Below are 16,907 nucleotides of genomic sequence, written 5' to 3'. Positions count from 1 at the left end.
CACACACTTTACACCCTATTTACTTAATGTTGGCATGGGACAAGGAAGCAAAAGAATCCTATCCATCCTAACATTTTTAGCCAGATCTGGTGATCTATTATACATCTAGTGTTGATCTGGTGATCTACTAAACATCTAGTGTTGATCTGGTGATCTACTAAACATCTAGTGTGTATCTGGTGATCTATTATACATCTAGTGTTGATCTGGTGATCTATCAAACCAGTGGTGTGGATCTGGTGATCTATCAAACATCTAGTGTGGATGTGGTGATCTAATAAACATCTAGTATGGTTCAAGGTAGCAATGTGCATACGTACATGTCTGCTTGTCAACTGATTATATGTGTACGGGGTGAGGGATTGTGGAGTGTGTGTACGCGTGTGTATTAAAGGAATTGATCTTCTTTTGTTAATGTATCTTCAGCGTAATAATGAGTGTGTCTGTGTGTGTGTGTCTGTGTGTGTGTCTGTGTGTGTGTGTCTGTTTGTATGTGTGTCTGTGTGTCTGTGTGTCTGTGTGTCTGTGTGTCTGTGTGTCTGTGTGTGTCTGTGTGTCTGTGTGTCTGTGTGTTCTAGACAGGATCTTACTTTGTTTCCAGTTGAGCATCTGTGTGTGATGCTGCAGGGTGGTGCGCAGCAGGTCTTTGGCTTTATAACACACCACCTGCCTATGTCCCGACAGCACCAGCAAAACCAGCTCTCTGGCGGAAATACAGTAATGAGCACCATTAATCACACACACGCGCACGCACACACACACGCGCACCACAGGCCTACCTAGACCTAGAGAGGTAGCATCAATAATAATAATAATTATCATAATTACAATCATCATTATCATCATCATAAACACTGATAAACTAAAGCCTGAAGAAATGGGTATGACTTATTCCCATAATACGGATGAATGGATAACAAAAGATCAGACCCCATTCTGAAACATTAACACACGATTTATTTAGATAGAGGGCCTTTACACACACACACACACACACACACACACACACACACAGGTTTAGTTTTGGGAGTTGAGGTTTGCTTTGTCAATGTTTGACATCCAAATTCATACAGAGTGTTAGCAAAGGATTTTACTCTGACTCTGCACTGCTTGATGGGGCCGACAGAGACACACACACACACACACACACACACACACACGCGGCCACACATGCACACACACACACACACCTGGTGAATTGTTCATGGCTCTGGTCAGGTTGTTGTTGGACCCAGGCGGGCCTTTGCTCCAGTCTCAGGAAGAGCAGCTTCTCCTCCTCTGTCTGTTGTGGGCGAGACAGGTCCAGTGCCCTCTTCAGGAGAATCAAGATTCCACACACAGACGGACTATTCTTCTGCAGGAGAGACACACACACACACACACACACACACACACACACACACACACACACACACACACACACATCTGTATTTGTATTTCTGAGATTGCATCTACGCTCATGATTACTCAGTACAAGCACATACACACATAGGGGGGGGGGGGGGGTTTATTGAAACATGCACACATACACACTGTAACTAAATACCGGTGGACACATACACAATACACATGAGCCAGAGGACAGCGCAAATACATAGCAGATGGTGCACACACACACAGACAGACAGACAGAGACAGACAGACAGACACACACACACACACACACACACACACACACTCACAAACATGCACGCACACAAACATGCACGCACATACAGACACAAACATGCACGCGCACACACACACACACACACACACACACACACAAAAACACACACACACGCACCTGCTCCAGGTCTAGCTGCGTGCTCCCGTCCTGAAATACCAGGGTGAGCACCAGCGCTCTGGCCATCTTCACCTCCCCCAGGACACCCTCCCTCTCCCGCGCGCTCAGCTGCCCAGCGTCACATACTCGAGGGTCAGAGGTCAACGGGTTGGGTTTGGGCTTGGTCGTTGCCATCCCTGCTTCCTCTCTAGCTTTTCCAGTCACACCAGGCTGTCGTCTCTCAGGCCCCGCCCCAGCTTGCTTCTGATTGGTGGCCCTGGGGGCTGGCTGGTGGCTGATTGGTGGCTCTCGGGTGATGCTGCGGGGCCTTTTGCGGCGGCCGTGAGGCCCAGAGGACTCATCTTTGACCCCCACTGGAGGCTCACCGGGGGCAGGGCTCTGCTGATACGACCCCAGAGGGGGAGGTCTCTGGGGTACAGGGGGGAGGTGAGGGTGGGGTGTCTCGGAGCGGGGGTGAGCGGTGGGGTGCGGTTCTGTGGCGCTGGTTTTCGGGGCCACCGATGCCGAGGCCTGTGGTCGGGGGCAGGAGCAGAGGGTGGTTTCTATCTGGTGTGAGAAGTCGTCCGTCTCCTCTCTGCTGCCCTGGGAAGAACGAGGGGGTTCCCAGCGTACGGGCCTGCGCGATAGAGAGAGCTGCTGTGAGGGGGTGCTGAGGGTCCTCTCAGACAGGGGGGTAGGGTGTGCCCTGGGGGTGGGGGAGAGAGAGGAGGCGATCCTGGGGGACTCGACTAAACCCTTTGCTATGGGAGTCATGAGATGCCTTTTAGGGGGACCGGAGCTTCTGTTGGGAGAGAGTCCACTGGAACTCCCAGACACAACCTGGACACACACACACACACACACACACATTCAATAAGATATACATTACAAATGTATTACATTACCGTGCCCTACAACAGGCATACCACATTCACACATACACGCAGACATACACACACACAAACAGGATACAACTGTGAGCTCTATACTGAGCGCCTAAGAGTGTGAAAAATCAATATCAACACAACACTGTAAGTGCTCTAGAATACGATAGAATACCTGGGGTGCAGAGACAAATCTGCCAAACAGTTTGAGTGCATATTGGCAGTTTCCCAATTCAAACACGCAGACACAGAGAGAGAGAGAGAGAGAGACATTCTTCACACAGGAAAGAACAAAAACACTTGAGGAGAGGAAGGGGTTTGGCGGACAGATCCCAGAATCGATACACTGGCCTGCCTGACTGCTGTTCAAAGCTGCCCATCTTTCCCATGTCCCTCCCGCCTCGGGCTGCCCTCTGAAGTCCTGCCAAGCAGATGCCTTCACTACTCGCTCCGCACGAAACATGACGCCTCAACAATCCCTGGGAGATTAGGGAATGGAGGAAGAGATGAACAGAACGCAGACGTGCGGTACAGAAAGAGAGAAACAGAAAGAGAGAGAGAGAGCGAGGGAGATAGAGAGACAGAGAGAGCGAGAGAGAGAGAGGCACACAGACTGATAGAGGGAGGGTGGGAATGCAGACAAGCAAGAGAGAGAAAATAGGGAGGGAGAGAGTGAGAAAGACAGCGAGGGAGAAACAGCAAGACACATACAAACTGACAGAAAGAGAGGAATGGAATGAAAAGAGAGAGAGAGAGAGAGATAAGAGAGAGGACAGAGAAGCTGATGGTAAGAGACTAGGGCTGAACGATTTGGGAAAATAATCTAATTGCGATTTTTTACCAAAATATTGCGATTACGATTTAATATGCGATTTTTTTTTTGTATCCTCTTTTTTTCCCAACAAAACAAAATTAATGATTTAAATATGACCAACACAATATTAGATACATTTAGTGTAAAATATTCTTTCCCACATTTTACATTTTTATTTAACTGCTCATTACAGAAACAAGAACAACAAATAGGTGGCGTTGCCACTGTGCATTTAAGTAATTTAAAAAATGTAATTTTAAGTATAAACACTAGGCATGCACTTTTTAAACACTGTGCAAAATTTACCATCTTAAAAAAAAAAAAAAAAAAAAAACATTTTTCTTTTTCTTTTTTTTTTTTTAGACCACGTTTTTTAATCGCTAACGTTGCGGTTAGAAAATCGCGTTCTATCATATCGCGATTAAATCGCAAATGCAATTAATCGTTCAGCCCTATAAGAGACTACAGCAGTCAGAGAGGTGAAGGGAGTTGGGTCTGGGGGTATTTTTTTTATAATTGGCATATTTCTTTAGACTCCCACAGGTAATTACAGGCAGAGAGGAGGCACCTCATTCCAGGGGAGAGACAGACAGACAGACAGGGGAGAGACAGACAGACAGACAGACAGGGGAGAGACAGACAGACAGGGGAAATACAGGCAGACAGACAGGGGAGAGACAGACAGACAGACAGACAGGGGAGAGACAGACAGACAGGAGAGAGACAGACAGGGGAGATACAGGCAGAGGGAAAGAGAGGTACTCAAAAGACAGGAAGATAGAGAGAGGAACAAAGCGAAGGGAGAGAGGGAGGAAGGGAGGGGGAGAGAAAATGGGGAAAAAGGCAAAGTGGGGCGGTTGAGAAAGAGATAGACGAAGTGAAAGAGCGAAAGAAAAAAAAAGAGACATAGAGAAGAACGACAGAGGAAGAGTCAGAAAAAGAGAGAGAGAGAGAGTTTGAGTTGTCTAAACCGGACGGCTCTGCCTGTCGCTGGTGAAAGCTTCCCTGCAGAGAAGCGCAGCGTCAGGGGCTTGCCGGGTGCTGACAGACGCACAGAGTTCCGGCATATTCCGGGCAAGGACAGCTCGACCCCCGAGTGACCCCCTTGGAGAGGGCTGTTGTTATACAACACACATCTGCAGATGCCTGTAGTCTCTCTGCTCCATTATTCAACAGTCAGCCCCTCACCTTCAGAAGGGCTTGCTTTAATGACTCACACACTGTCAGTTAGAGCTCACTTCTTACAGATTATACTGACTCTGAACATTGTGTAAGTATGCAAGTGTATGACGTGCGTGCGTGCGTGCGTGCGTGCGTGCGTGCGTGCGTGCGTGCGTGCGTGCGTGTGTGAAGAGGAAATGTAATGTATCCTGATCACACCCGCAGCAGAACATCTTCCAATTTTAGGTTTGGACGGCCCTGTGAATTCACCATCTCCTCTGGAAGCTTGGTCTCATCATAAATACATTATGTACACTAGTAACTAGGGATGCACCGATACCGATACAACTATTTTGTTTACACAGAAAGTTTTATGTTAATTTCTGATGGGAAATAGCCTCCTTCATATTACTATTTATATTTATATATTATATTTATATACAACCAGAGCACATCTGATAAAAAATTAAACCTGTCTTCAAATTCATTGAATTTTGATGATAACTGTCACTTTTATGGTGGAAATACTGCCTTATTAAGTACTCGTATCGGTACTCTGGATCGACAAGTACACAAATATAAGCACTCGTACTCGGTCTGAAAAAAAACGGTATCGTTGTAGCCATACTAGCAACCAGTAGTAATTAGTCAGACACATTGAAATTCAGAAGGTTCTAAAGAGACAGAATTCTCCTTGAACGTAGTACCCTTACACTACTCTGCAAGAGGGATCATGTTGTACCCCAGGTGATGTAGAGAGAGTCTGGGAAATCTTGAACTTGAACTGGACTTGAACTGTGAACTCGCTAGAGTTTGCGTATAAGGGCTTTCACCTCAACAGGACTTTCTAAACTCGCTCGTGTGCACTGTGTCTGAGGGATGAAGTGAACAGAGGAGACAAAGAGACAGAAAAGGAGGGAGGGAAGGAGGGAATAACAGAGAGAGAGAGAGAGAGAGATAGAAAAGGAGGGAATAACAGCGAGAGATAGAGAGATAGAAAAAGAGGAAGGGAAGGAGGGAATAACAGAGAGAGAGAGAGATAGAGATAGAAAAGGAGGGAATAACAGAGAGAGAGAGAGATAGAGAGAGAGAGCGAGAGAAAGGTGAAGGGGTTTGAGGTGGGCAGAGGGAGAGATGAGGTACAGAAGTGGTGTTGTCGTGCCTGAGGGCTGGGTTGTGATGGGTGAAGGGCTCGTGCCTGAGGGCTGGGTTGTGATGGGTGAAGGGATGTCCGGACAGCAGGCGGCGCTCTATATCCCAGCGCTCTGCTGCTCACGCCCAGCCTCCTCTGAAGGCCACGTCCCTCGGTCCAAGCTGTGTCTACCGCACGGGATTCTGTGAAGGCAGGGAGAAGAGAGAGGGCTAAGGGTCTACATGTATCAGTCTACTCCCTCCAACCAGTGCTATCAGTCAACCGCAATAAGCAGGGGACGCCCGGAGATGCACTCAGCAAACACTGATAGGCCTCAACACCACCAAACCACAGCAAAGCAAAAGTAAAAGCATGAAAATGTCTTGACCTCAGTCAGCTTTCACAGAAAAGCAACAGAATGGAAATGAAGCCGCAGTGCTCTCCAGATATGGGATTACACACACACACCCAAAAATCATTAAATCTTTACACATAAGGTCAAGTAGGCTTATAATTCTGTCTGCTGGCATTTCTATAAGCAGCCTATTCCAGAGAGACCTACCCGTGAACCTCTCCACTTCTGGGAACTTCTTCGGCTGTTTTCCTGTGCCTAGTGGGCACATCGTTTTCAAATGGTTACATTTACTGGTTAGATTTACAGTTTATTTCATGATGATGTAAGTAATAACAAGTGACTGAATATGTGCTTGTTTGTGTCCGTTAATGTGTTTGTACAATCAGATGAGAGTTCAAAAGATTGTGAGGTTAGCTTTTCTCTGCTCATCCATACATCGCTATATGTCTGGACATTTTAGAACAGAACCTTTGTACCAGGATCATTTTCACACAGTCCACACCAATCACTCCTCGTGAGTGTAGCAGCCTACACTGATCTCTGTTTATGTTCACAAATCATGTTACACATCTTTAGGAATAACATTGCAGCGCCCTCTTGTGACTGGACTTGGAATTGCACTCACCTCCTTCAGTCAGACTGATCTTCTGCCTCTTCTGCTCAGGGTGGCTTTCCTCTGCTGTCGGAATGTCTGTGTGTGTGAGCGCCTGCTGAGTGTTGGGCTCCGTCATGCCCGTCTCTCTGTCAAACCAAGCATTCTCTTCGTATTCATTACCCTGGTCATTATGTTCACCGTGGTTACTCTGGTTACCGCGGTCACACCGGTCGTCAGCTTCACTTTCATGTTGGTTACCATGGCGAGGCATGTCAGAGCTGCTCAAGGCGTGAGCGTGTTCGACGTGTTCAAACGCTGAAGGGGCTTCTGCGGAGTCGGAACCTGACGGGAGACTTGGCAGCTGAGAGTCTGGGTTAGGCTCTGTCTCTGCCTCCATCTGGGTGTCAAGGAGATGGGTGGGATGGTCATGTGCCTGTGCAGACGTGTTCTCATGACCTCCGTGGGTCTCTTCCGCGCTGCTGGACCTTGAGCACGGGACGGGAACCTGAATCAGACTCTTCTCGGACATTGACCCCAGGTCACAGCCTCTCTTTGAAGGTGTCATTGTCTCCCTTTCATCTCTAGCTTCCACTAGTGGAGTCACATCCTCTTGTGCCACAACTCTATCAGAGCTGTGGCCCAAATCCACTTCCATCTCCCTACTCTCTTCTCTCATTGGTCCAGCACTTTGTCTGTCAAACTGTGAGCTCACTATTTCTGCTGTGTTCATAGGGCTCCTGTGTGCTGGCACTAGTAAGCGTCCAAATTCCCACTTCTTGGCTGGATCAGCTGGTAAGGGGACGTTCTCTGTTTGCTCTCCCCTCTCTGATGCCTCTCTACTGGGCATCATTGACAGAACCCAGCCCTCCCGTCTGGATCTGCCGCTGGGAATCTGCGGGACTGTAATCACAGGTGATGTGGCCGGTGGATCGTCTTTGTCCTCTACCCCCTTTTGCAAGTCACTAAATTCACTTCCTGCTCTGAATGCCTCAGAACTAGCCTGTGTCTTATGACTCGCTGGTTTGGTGTGGAGGTCGTCTGGTCCAGCCTGGCTGATATCACATTTGGTGTGACAGAAATCAGGATCCACCTGGTGGTTGTCTAGTCTGGTGTGGGTACCTGGTTTTGCCCATGGTCTGGTCTCTTTGCAGTGGTTCTCAGGCCGCATCAGATGAATATGGGGTCCAGTCTGGTTTGTCTCAGGTCTGGTGTGGTGCATATGCAGTCCTGATTGGTGGCTCTCTAGTCTGGCGTGGGTCTCCAGTATCATCGGCTGTCTGGCCTGGTCAGACCTGTTCTCTGCTTGACTCTGAAGATGTTCTGCCCTGTCTTGCTGGTGGGGCATCCTCAGCCTCCTAACCGCCCCTATGGGAGCAGCAGCAGGCCTGGTAAACCCCTGCAGGTCCGTGTCCATGGAGGGAGGGGTTAGAGGGGGCTCCTTCGGAGGGAACACGGAGGAGAATGGGGAGCCTCTCTGAGGAGATGGAAGGGGGAACGGGCGGTCTTTTTTGGGGGAGTGTAAAAAGCCAGAGTAGCGTTTCACAGGCTGGAAGTGGAATGAGGGCTCGTACTGGGGGGAGTCCAGGCGGAGTGAAAACTCAGTTTGAGAAGAGTGGAAGGGCAACGGAGACAACGGAGACTCCCTCTCCAGGGTAAAGGAAGGAAGCACTGGCTCCCTCTCTGCTGACCTATAAGAGTGAAGAAGAAAGACGAAGCTAAAGACCAATGGACTATGCTACTCAGATATTTTCTGATATTTTGACACCAGAATAAATAAAATAAGGGATTACTGACTGCTCACAAGCTAATAGTATTTTCTTTTGCCCTGCAGTCATTATAATAAAAGATAGAATAATGAATCCATAGATTCATGAAAAGCATAACTTCTGTTTGCCCCAGATTAAGGTGTCAAATTAAATGTCTCAAATAAATTCTCCTCAATCCACGCCACATTAAAAAGTCTACACATTTTAACTACACCTATCAGGTCTCTTCAGGCTTTTGAGAAAAAACTCCAGCTTAAAACCTACATGCTTTTGCTTATGAGAAAATCTATGGATAACCTAATCTATGGTTTGTATTCCTTTATTGAGAAGAGAACCGACAGAGACCCCCCCCCCCCACACACACACACACACACACACGCACACACACACACACACACACACACACACACACACACACACACACACACACCCCCCACCCCACCCCACCCCCTTCATGCACTATAATCACTCACTCCATCCAGGCAGGCAGAGAGGTAGCATGACTGGGTGAAGAGTCCCTCTCTGGGGCTGAGCACCTGGGTGTCTGTGACTCTCCCTGGGTGCCAGTGAAGCTGGAGTAAGGCCTGGGCCACGATCTACACAACAGCAGAGTTTGTTCCGCAAAACACCTTTCACAATTAGCGTCTAAAGAACCTTATTGCTACAAGGATTTACATACTTTTACAGAATTATACACACGGTATGTACATACAGTACACAATTCGGTTACTTCTATGTTATCAAATAGCATGAGACCGTCTAGTATTGATCCGAATTAGGTGTGTAGCGAAAGGAGAGTGTAGTCACCCCACCCGGACTTGAACCCAGGTATACAGGTTGCCAAACATGCACTCTGACTGCAATGCGTTTGGCAGTCAGAGCACATACTCATGTGTAGTGACAGCACTGAAAGTGATAATACACTATGACAACCAATGTCTAAAACACAAGTGGTGGAATCTGGATGCCTGTATGTATGCGTGTGTGCATCACATTGTGTGATCATCTCCTGGTGTGTTTACTTTATGTGCATGTATTGTCTGTGCTCTGACTCACCTGCTGGAGGAAGAGTGGTTGTTCTGGGTTTGGCTCCAGGTGCTCTGAGACTGGAACGGGTTCACAGGCCTTCGCTGTAAATCTGCAGGCATGGGAGAGAACACATACAGCATACATGCATCTTGTTCTACGCGTAACCTTGCATCTCACAGGACCAAACCATTTCAAAACTGCTAATTTAATTTCTGTTTATTTCATCAGTTAGCCTCTTTAAATGCAACAGCAAAGCCTTTCTACACTGAGTTTCCCTTAGATAACCACTGCCTCGGCTAAAATATATATTCCACAGGCCCAATTGGTTCAGTGTCTCTTTCTCCTCATTGATGTTTGACATTAATGGGCCGATTCTATTCCGCAAGATCACATAATAAATTGATGGTGTGCAAAACATCACAAAAAGTGCTTTGAAATACCATTGCAGAGTACACTATTAGTTCGATGTTACAAGACTCTGTTAGAGTTCAAACAAGCTGGCTGAGTCCTCACATACTAGGATGTGTATATCTACTCCCTTCTTAATCATCTTGTGTAAAATCATCTCTTTCAATAGAATTGATCATACGTATGTGCAATATTGTCTCTGGCAACAAATCATACCTTATGTGCACCTTATGTGTCCGCAGTGCCACCCACTGGTGAATGTCTAGTAGTGCATAGCCAAAAGATTATTCATTACTGAGGACTGTTAGATGAACATGCTGTTGGCCCAGCCTGTCTGTACTGCGAGTATTCACTATACGTATGGATGTGTGTGTGTGTGCCTAAACAAGCTTGTGTTATTACTGTTTGCCTACTTAGTCCTCACCGGATGTGCCTACAGTACTATACATGCCTGCCCATGTGTGTTACTGCTGTGTGACTCACTGACATGGCTCCTGCCAGCCCTGTCTGGATAATGGGCTTTGGGCTTCGGACATGTATCTCAGTGCTCATGTTGTCCCTCTTTGCGTATTCCTCTTTTATTGTATTTGTTCATGTTTAGTGTGATGCAATCCCATATGTATACCCAACTCAAACTGTGTGTGTGTGTGTGTGTGTGTGTGTGTTGCTGTTTGTCTGATGCTGTGCTATATGTATACCCAACTCTTATTGTGTCTATTGTGCCGTCTGCTCATGTCCCGGTCAGCAGTCTGCATATTCAGCTCTAACTCTATGAGTGTCTTTTGGTGTGTGTGTGTGTGTGTGTGTGTGTGCTTGCGTGCGTAACTGTCAGTCTGACTCACAGCTGTGGCTCCTGTCGAGCCTATCTGCATACTCGGCTCTTAATGCGGTCACGATCCTCTGTGCAGATGCAGACAATGGGCCAGCATACAGACAGCTGAACAGATTCTCCATCTCTCCCTCTCTGTCTCTCTACTGGCTGTCCTGCAAGATGTAAGATGTGAAGTTAGGGAGGCTCTGCTCTCTGATTCTGCCAGAATCCCCATTCCCTTTTCTTGATCCAGCACACTTCCCGAATTCACCTCCTGAGTAAAGGCTGAAACTGCAGATCCACTACAGCAAGTCTCCCCATGTATATTTTGTATAATTTTATATTCAATTCTTGAACCAGGTCATGAACCATCACAGCTGATTTGCCCAGTCAAAGACACGTTCTACTACTACTGCATAAAATCCCTAAGGACGCTACAACACACACATGATGCACCCTGTCAGCATAATGCAAATAAGGACGACTGGCTGATTTCCTGACCCATGTGGGACCTCCCAAATCCTTTCTGACACATCTGGGTTTTAATCAGCCTGACTCACGCCTCGACACTGCAGAAAGGAAAAACCAAACCGAAGCTATGAAGAAATGACTAGATATATAAACTGTGCGTTTCAATAGGTGGAGTGAGAACCAAATTGGGACAGGTGTAGAAATAGGAGGGAAAGAAAATGATTAATGCATACTTGTAACATTTTATTTTTCTGACATTTAAAGTGCTTTCCCACCCCTTCGCTTCCGACCAACCTATTGCACAAAAACAAACCACAGTGAGGACATGATTGGATGACCTCAAGGATTGCCATCCAACATCCACTCATTCAATAATGAAGCATAACATAATATTTAGAGTATATAAGTAGCATATAAAGTATATAAGTAACATGTGTGTTAGTATCACAAAGGACAAAGTGCATTAGGAAAAATAGAGCATATATAAAGAGAGAGAGGTAGTGTATTAGAAACACACACACACACACACACACACACAAAAAGGACGTTAAAGTGTGTGAGAGCCACTGGGTGAAAACAAGGACCTAATGTGGGATTTCCCACTTCCAGGGAACTGAATATTCCAACTGCCGCCATCACCAATTGTCATCTGTGGCAGTGAGTCTATGGGGGGTTATAGGGGGCTAAGGCACAGGCTAGGGAGTGGACCAGCAAAACAAGTGCCAGTGAATAACATCAAGAGATCAGGTGTTGTTCTTGTGCAGCATTGTGTCAGTTTTGGTTTCACTCGCTGCTCTCCCAGTCCTCCAGCACTCTGCTCAGCTGGGCAGGGTCCAGGTGGAAGAGCACATACAGTTCCCTCTCCCGCCTCAGAGTGGCGCTGTGCTTCAGCAGGGAGCGCTTGGAGGAGAGGTCGGCAGACACCACCTGCAGCTGCCTGTAGAAGGAGGCAGTCTGCTTCTCCACTTTCTGCAAGGCTTCAGATACGCCCTACATCAGAGAAGGAGGGGGAGATGTATGAGAGAGCGCATGAGACAGCAAATATAATATATAACTTTAATATAGTTAAAGCAAAGCATAAATTCAATACTGGTTCTTAAGATGTTCAGCAAAACCCTCACTTCTTCTGGGAGATCTTACTGCTTAACACATAGATCTGTATACGTGTTCACATAATAAAATTGCAACAAATGTGATTTGATGCTAATAAAACCATTTCCATCGACCTTAGTCGCATTTTACCCAATGTCAATCAGTAGTTAATCCACCCCCTTATAAGGAAGACCTGGGTCCTCGTGAGCACTAGACCGGTTTATGGTGTGGGACACCGACGCTGCAGGTTTAGTTAGAAATGTTTCATGTGAATTTCAAGCATTTTCACTCTGGGTTTCCTATTCGAATGTGCAAAATTCGTATTACAAGGTGGGATGGACAACCGGCTGCTGATACACAGTTGAGAGACCAGCAGCAGCAGCAGCAGCAGCAGCAGCAGCAGCAGCACATACCTGCGGAGACCGCTGCACCTGCCACGCCTCCGAGAGAGCAGCCTGCCTCAGAGTGTCACAGTCCTTCTCAAGACCAATCATCAGGCTCCGCAGCTCAGCCCCAGCCCTGCCCTCGGCTCCGCCCAGCTGACTGAGCTCCGCCCCCTGAGCAGAGATCAAGCCCGTGAGTTCTGTCAAACAGTCAAAGCAGCCGGCCATCTCCTCAGGAGCCTCCAGGATTGGCAGCAACCTGTGGGGGCGAGGAGTTTGTTTAGAAACATTGCCTGGATTTTTATCTGTTTTGATCTCTTATTATTCCTTACATATTCCTTTATTTGCTCATTTGTAATGCACTTTGAATTACCAATGTGTATGAACTGTGCTATATACAGTAATTACTAGTGTTGTCAATCGATTTTTAAACGAGTTAATCGCATAATTTGCTGGGTTTAAACGCTTTTGTTCTTCTAAAGACCGAAGTTGTAATAATGGATATTTAAATGTAAAATCACAGAATTAATGTAGAATCAACACAAAGGAAGTATATTTAAATTGAAATACTTATTAATATTGTTTCAACTCTTTTCAACTTTGAACAGATTTTCTCTGTGAACTTTTTCAGATTTCCAATAAAACCATCAATGCCCTCTGTGTTGGTCATCTATAGGGCAGCATTAGTTTCTACTGTTTTGCCTTGGGTTACTGAAATACAGTGCATCATTGGTAACACTGAGTTATGTTATGATGTAAGAAGTATGTGATTGATGAATCTTGGTCCCTTCTGGCAAACCTAAAGAGGGATATCCACTCGCATAATCTGTGTCCCAATCAACTTTCACCCATACACACTACTTATCAAGCTCATAAATATCTATCCATCCACTCATTCTTTCACACATCCATCCATCCATCCATTCATCCATCCATCTATCCATCCATCCATCCATCCACACATCCATCCATCCATCCATCTATTTAAACGTCTGATCCTCTCTGGACTCCTCCGTGCCTCACCTCTTGATGGTGGGGTCTTTAGCGCTGACAGTGGGCTCGCTCTGAGACCTGGGCACGCTCTCCTGCAGGCGCTTCAGCTCCTCGACCTGGCCGTCTGCCTGCGCAGCTTCATCCCCCAGGATCCCTGCGACACTCTCCGTGTGAGCGAGGGTGCGGGCGTGTGCGTCTCGCTCGGTGCCCAGCAGTGCCCGCAGCAACTCCAGCTGGGCGTGCTGGTGCAGCAGCGCCCCCCAAAGGTGCTCCTGCAGACGTGCGCGGTGGTGCACACTCACGGCCTGCTCACATGCGTCAGCCTGGAGCGTGGCAAGGCAGAGCTGCTCGGCGCGGCAGCGAAGGAGAGCGAGGAAACGATCTGAGGGCATGACGGCGGTGGTGTCGAGGTCAGGGGGCAAAGGCTGGATGATGAAGTATCAGTGAGAAAGAAAGAAAAATAACATTTAATACAAATGTTGTGGGGCATAATGGGGACCCAATCAGGCTCAAAGATTTTAAACTATAAAAGGTGGGGAGAAATATTGACAGAAAACAAATTCAGTAAGGCAAATCTGATATATGTAATTTCTTATTGAACACTGTAGGTTCCCACTTGTGTGTATGACCAGTTACATGAGTTTCACTAATGTGCATGAAAGCAGGTATGTATCTGTTCTGTGCATTTAGATGGTGGTGTTGGTCTTTAGCTTTCGCCTATACATTTACAAGAAATTCAGCAAACTCACCTACACATACTAGTGTCTTTGTGAGAACAGGTGTGATCATCTAGCCCAGGGGTTTTCAATCAGGGGTCCGCGACATGAGCCTATGTTGATCAGTTCACCATTGACTTTTTTTATTTTTATAAATATACTTGGGCCCGTCGACATATTTATGTCTGGATAGCCAAGTCGCATTGCCCAAAATACTGATGCAGACCCATATTCAGCGAAGAAATTACACTGACAAGTATTATAGGCAGAATATGTGTGCGGGGGAGGGGGCGTGGCGGCGGCGGTTACAAACATGAAAAAGAAGGGTACGGGACTGTAAAATGTTTTGGGAATCACTAGCACATCAGTGGGCCGCGGATTACTTTCTGGTCAGAATGGTGGTCCCTGGGACAAAACCAGTTGAAAACCCCTGATCTAGCCAAGTGACGGTGTGAGTGCGTGCGTGTCTCACCTGGTTGTCTTAGCATCTCTGTTGGCACAGCCACATCTTCACCTTCCTAAACCCATCACGTCTGTGTGTGCGTGTTTGTTTGTTTGTTTGTTTGTGCATGCGCGAGTGTTTGTGTGTCTCACCTGTGTATTTGTGCCCCTTTGCTGTGACAGCCACTCCTTTTCCGCCCGAGATCCAGCCTCCTCTGCCCGCGCCTGCACCAGCTGTCCCTGAATCAGCAAGAGAGCCGCCTGCAGCCTCGCCAGCTCTCTCCTGTTCCTCTCCACCTCTCCTTCATCCACCTCTTTCCCACTGGTACCCTCCTCCTCCTCCTCCTCCTCCTCCTCCTCATTCAACATGGACGCATCTGTAGCAAGGCACCTCTGCAATAACAAATGATAATATTAGATCAAAGTCATGACAACAACTAATGAACACCAGCAATACTGTCGTTATGTGAGGCTATACTACTACTGCTACAGTCCTCAAAGATAATGGCAAACCATCTCCGTCTCAGTCTATGCAAGTTCTTTGAGCACTAGTCAAAATCTCATTCCTACTAAGCTTTTCAAAGAACATTGTTTTGAGAACATTTTAAATATCTGGTATGAGTGCATGTAATGTGTATTTCCAGTGAGTGTGTGTTCAGCGTGTGTGTGTGGGGCAAGCCTCACCTTGTAGTGACCCATAATGCACTGGTGGGCGAGCTGCACTTTCTGCATGTACGGTTCCAGGGGGAGCTGGGAGAGGAGGGCAACCGAGCACCGGGAGTGGCGCTCCATCTGCAAGTACTCCTGCTGCCACTCCACAGCACCTCCTTCTGCAAACATGAGGTTCTGCAGCCTCTTCACCTCCCCCTGGAGGTCCTGCAGCGCCACATTGGTGGTCACATTCTCCTTGGTGAGAGCCTTGACCACGGTCACGCCCTGCCCTCCGTCATTGCCCTGCTCCTGGCCTTGAGCAAGCTCACACAGGGCCACGGCATTGTCGGCGCACCTCTGCCTTATACACTGCAGCTGGAGCAGACGCTGATGCCTCAGGCGCTTCTGTCTGCGCAGGTTCTCCAGTTCGTGCTGGAGTTCCTCAAGGCTCTCGTCAGCAGCAGCATCTTCCTCCACATCCACCTCCTCATCAACATCATCTTCCTCATTTATCTCCAGGCCTCTTGACTTCTTAGGTCGTTCCAACTTCTCAAGTTCCTGCTCAGTCAGTATGGACTTGCCAGAGTCGACCAGGAGTCTGTACGAATGTTCTTCCTTGTCAGATAAAACATTCTGGGCTCCGAGACTGCAGAAGAAGCGCAGGAATTCCTGGGTGTCCGGGGTGTCATCAGACATCCAGTCAAACTCAGTGGGCTTCAGAGCAGAGGCTTCTGGATAGCCCAGGCGAAACAGTGTCTTCACAAAGTGGGCCCCGTTCATTGTGCAGTTAAGCTATTTCAGTCACACACACGGTGAAGAGCACAAAAGGAGGGGGAGCTTTAACTGGACCTTGTGTTGTGTGGACCAGCAGTGAGTTAAAATGATTGGAATTTATTGACTGGTAAATTGCAGCAAAACATAAAATCTTGGTTACAGTAGGATAGGTTCTGGCACGTTTTGACTCCTTACTCGCAAGAAGACATTTAAAGACGAACCCACATAATATGAACCGAAAGTCCTAACCTTTACACAACAAATCGGGACTAATATATAATAGATATAGAAAAGATGTTTTCATTTCGAAGTTCACGCATGTCAGTAGACGTATAGGTAGGCATAAAGGCCCAAAACATGAAGTGTCGGTAACTTGCAGCACTACCACTGCCCGATAACTTACTAACGTTAACCCTTTACAATCAACGATACAGTGTAACAACACTATTGCGAACGTTAAATGAACCACAACAACCAGGAAGAATATATAATCGCTTCGGGTAATAGCTCAAAAAGTAATTTAAAAGGTCAAGGTAATGAACCGTGAGATACAGTTGATCCTGCGCGAGACTTTCTGACAGAAATATTTCGCTGGCATTTGAAGGCTAGCTTAATAGTAGCTACTACTGATAGTGGCTTAATAAGTGATTGTGCACTTTACACTTT

General features: G+C 47.0%; 2 protein-coding genes across 2 annotated transcripts in view; both read right to left on the bottom strand.

Annotated features, from left to right (window-relative positions):
- The window catches only part of poln (polymerase (DNA directed) nu), a 78,006-nt gene that overhangs the window by 60,748 nt on the left and 351 nt on the right, over positions 1-16,907 (bottom strand). The window contains exons 2-10 of the mRNA XM_042710527.1: positions 10,752-10,893; positions 9,529-9,610; positions 8,946-9,068; positions 6,737-8,394; positions 6,319-6,366; positions 5,901-5,959; positions 1,787-2,623; positions 1,191-1,354; positions 591-703 (exon numbers count right to left, since the gene is read on the bottom strand). Of these exons, the coding sequence (XP_042566461.1) occupies positions 591-703; positions 1,191-1,354; positions 1,787-2,623; positions 5,901-5,959; positions 6,319-6,366; positions 6,737-8,394; positions 8,946-9,068; positions 9,529-9,610; positions 10,752-10,863 (3,196 nt within the window). The 5' untranslated portion in view covers positions 10,864-10,893. The remainder of the gene's footprint in view (positions 1-590; positions 704-1,190; positions 1,355-1,786; positions 2,624-5,900; positions 5,960-6,318; positions 6,367-6,736; positions 8,395-8,945; positions 9,069-9,528; positions 9,611-10,751; positions 10,894-16,907) is intronic.
- haus3 (HAUS augmin-like complex, subunit 3) lies at positions 11,420-16,897 on the bottom strand. Its single transcript, XM_031585216.1, has 5 exons — positions 15,501-16,897; positions 14,970-15,209; positions 13,690-14,084; positions 12,697-12,925; positions 11,420-12,181 (listed from the first exon to the last, which is right to left on the bottom strand). Exons 1-5 carry the CDS (start codon positions 16,245-16,247, stop codon positions 11,975-11,977), a joined length of 1,818 nt encoding a protein of 605 aa, XP_031441076.1. The 5' UTR covers positions 16,248-16,897; the 3' UTR covers positions 11,420-11,974.

Source organism: Clupea harengus, chromosome 18, assembly GCF_900700415.2.
Source record: "Clupea harengus chromosome 18, Ch_v2.0.2, whole genome shotgun sequence".
Classification (NCBI taxonomy): domain Eukaryota; kingdom Metazoa; phylum Chordata; class Actinopteri; order Clupeiformes; family Clupeidae; genus Clupea; species Clupea harengus.
Note: the sequence above shows the minus strand (reverse complement) of the source record. Positions and strands in the feature narration are given on the sequence as shown.

Excerpts from the sequence above, each read along its gene's own strand:
- haus3 (XM_031585216.1), bottom strand. The coding sequence starts at position 16,247 with ATGAACGGGGCCCACTTTGTGAAGACACTGTTTCGCCTGGGCTATCCA. Across the intron at positions 15,210-15,500 it reads GCATTATGGGTCACTACAAG|AGGTGCCTTGCTACAGATGC; the intron begins GTGAGGCTTGCC and ends TTGTTATTGCAG. Across the intron at positions 12,182-12,696 it reads AGGTGCAGCGGTCTCCGCAG|GGCGTATCTGAAGCCTTGCA; the intron begins GTATGTGCTGCT and ends TCTCTGATGTAG.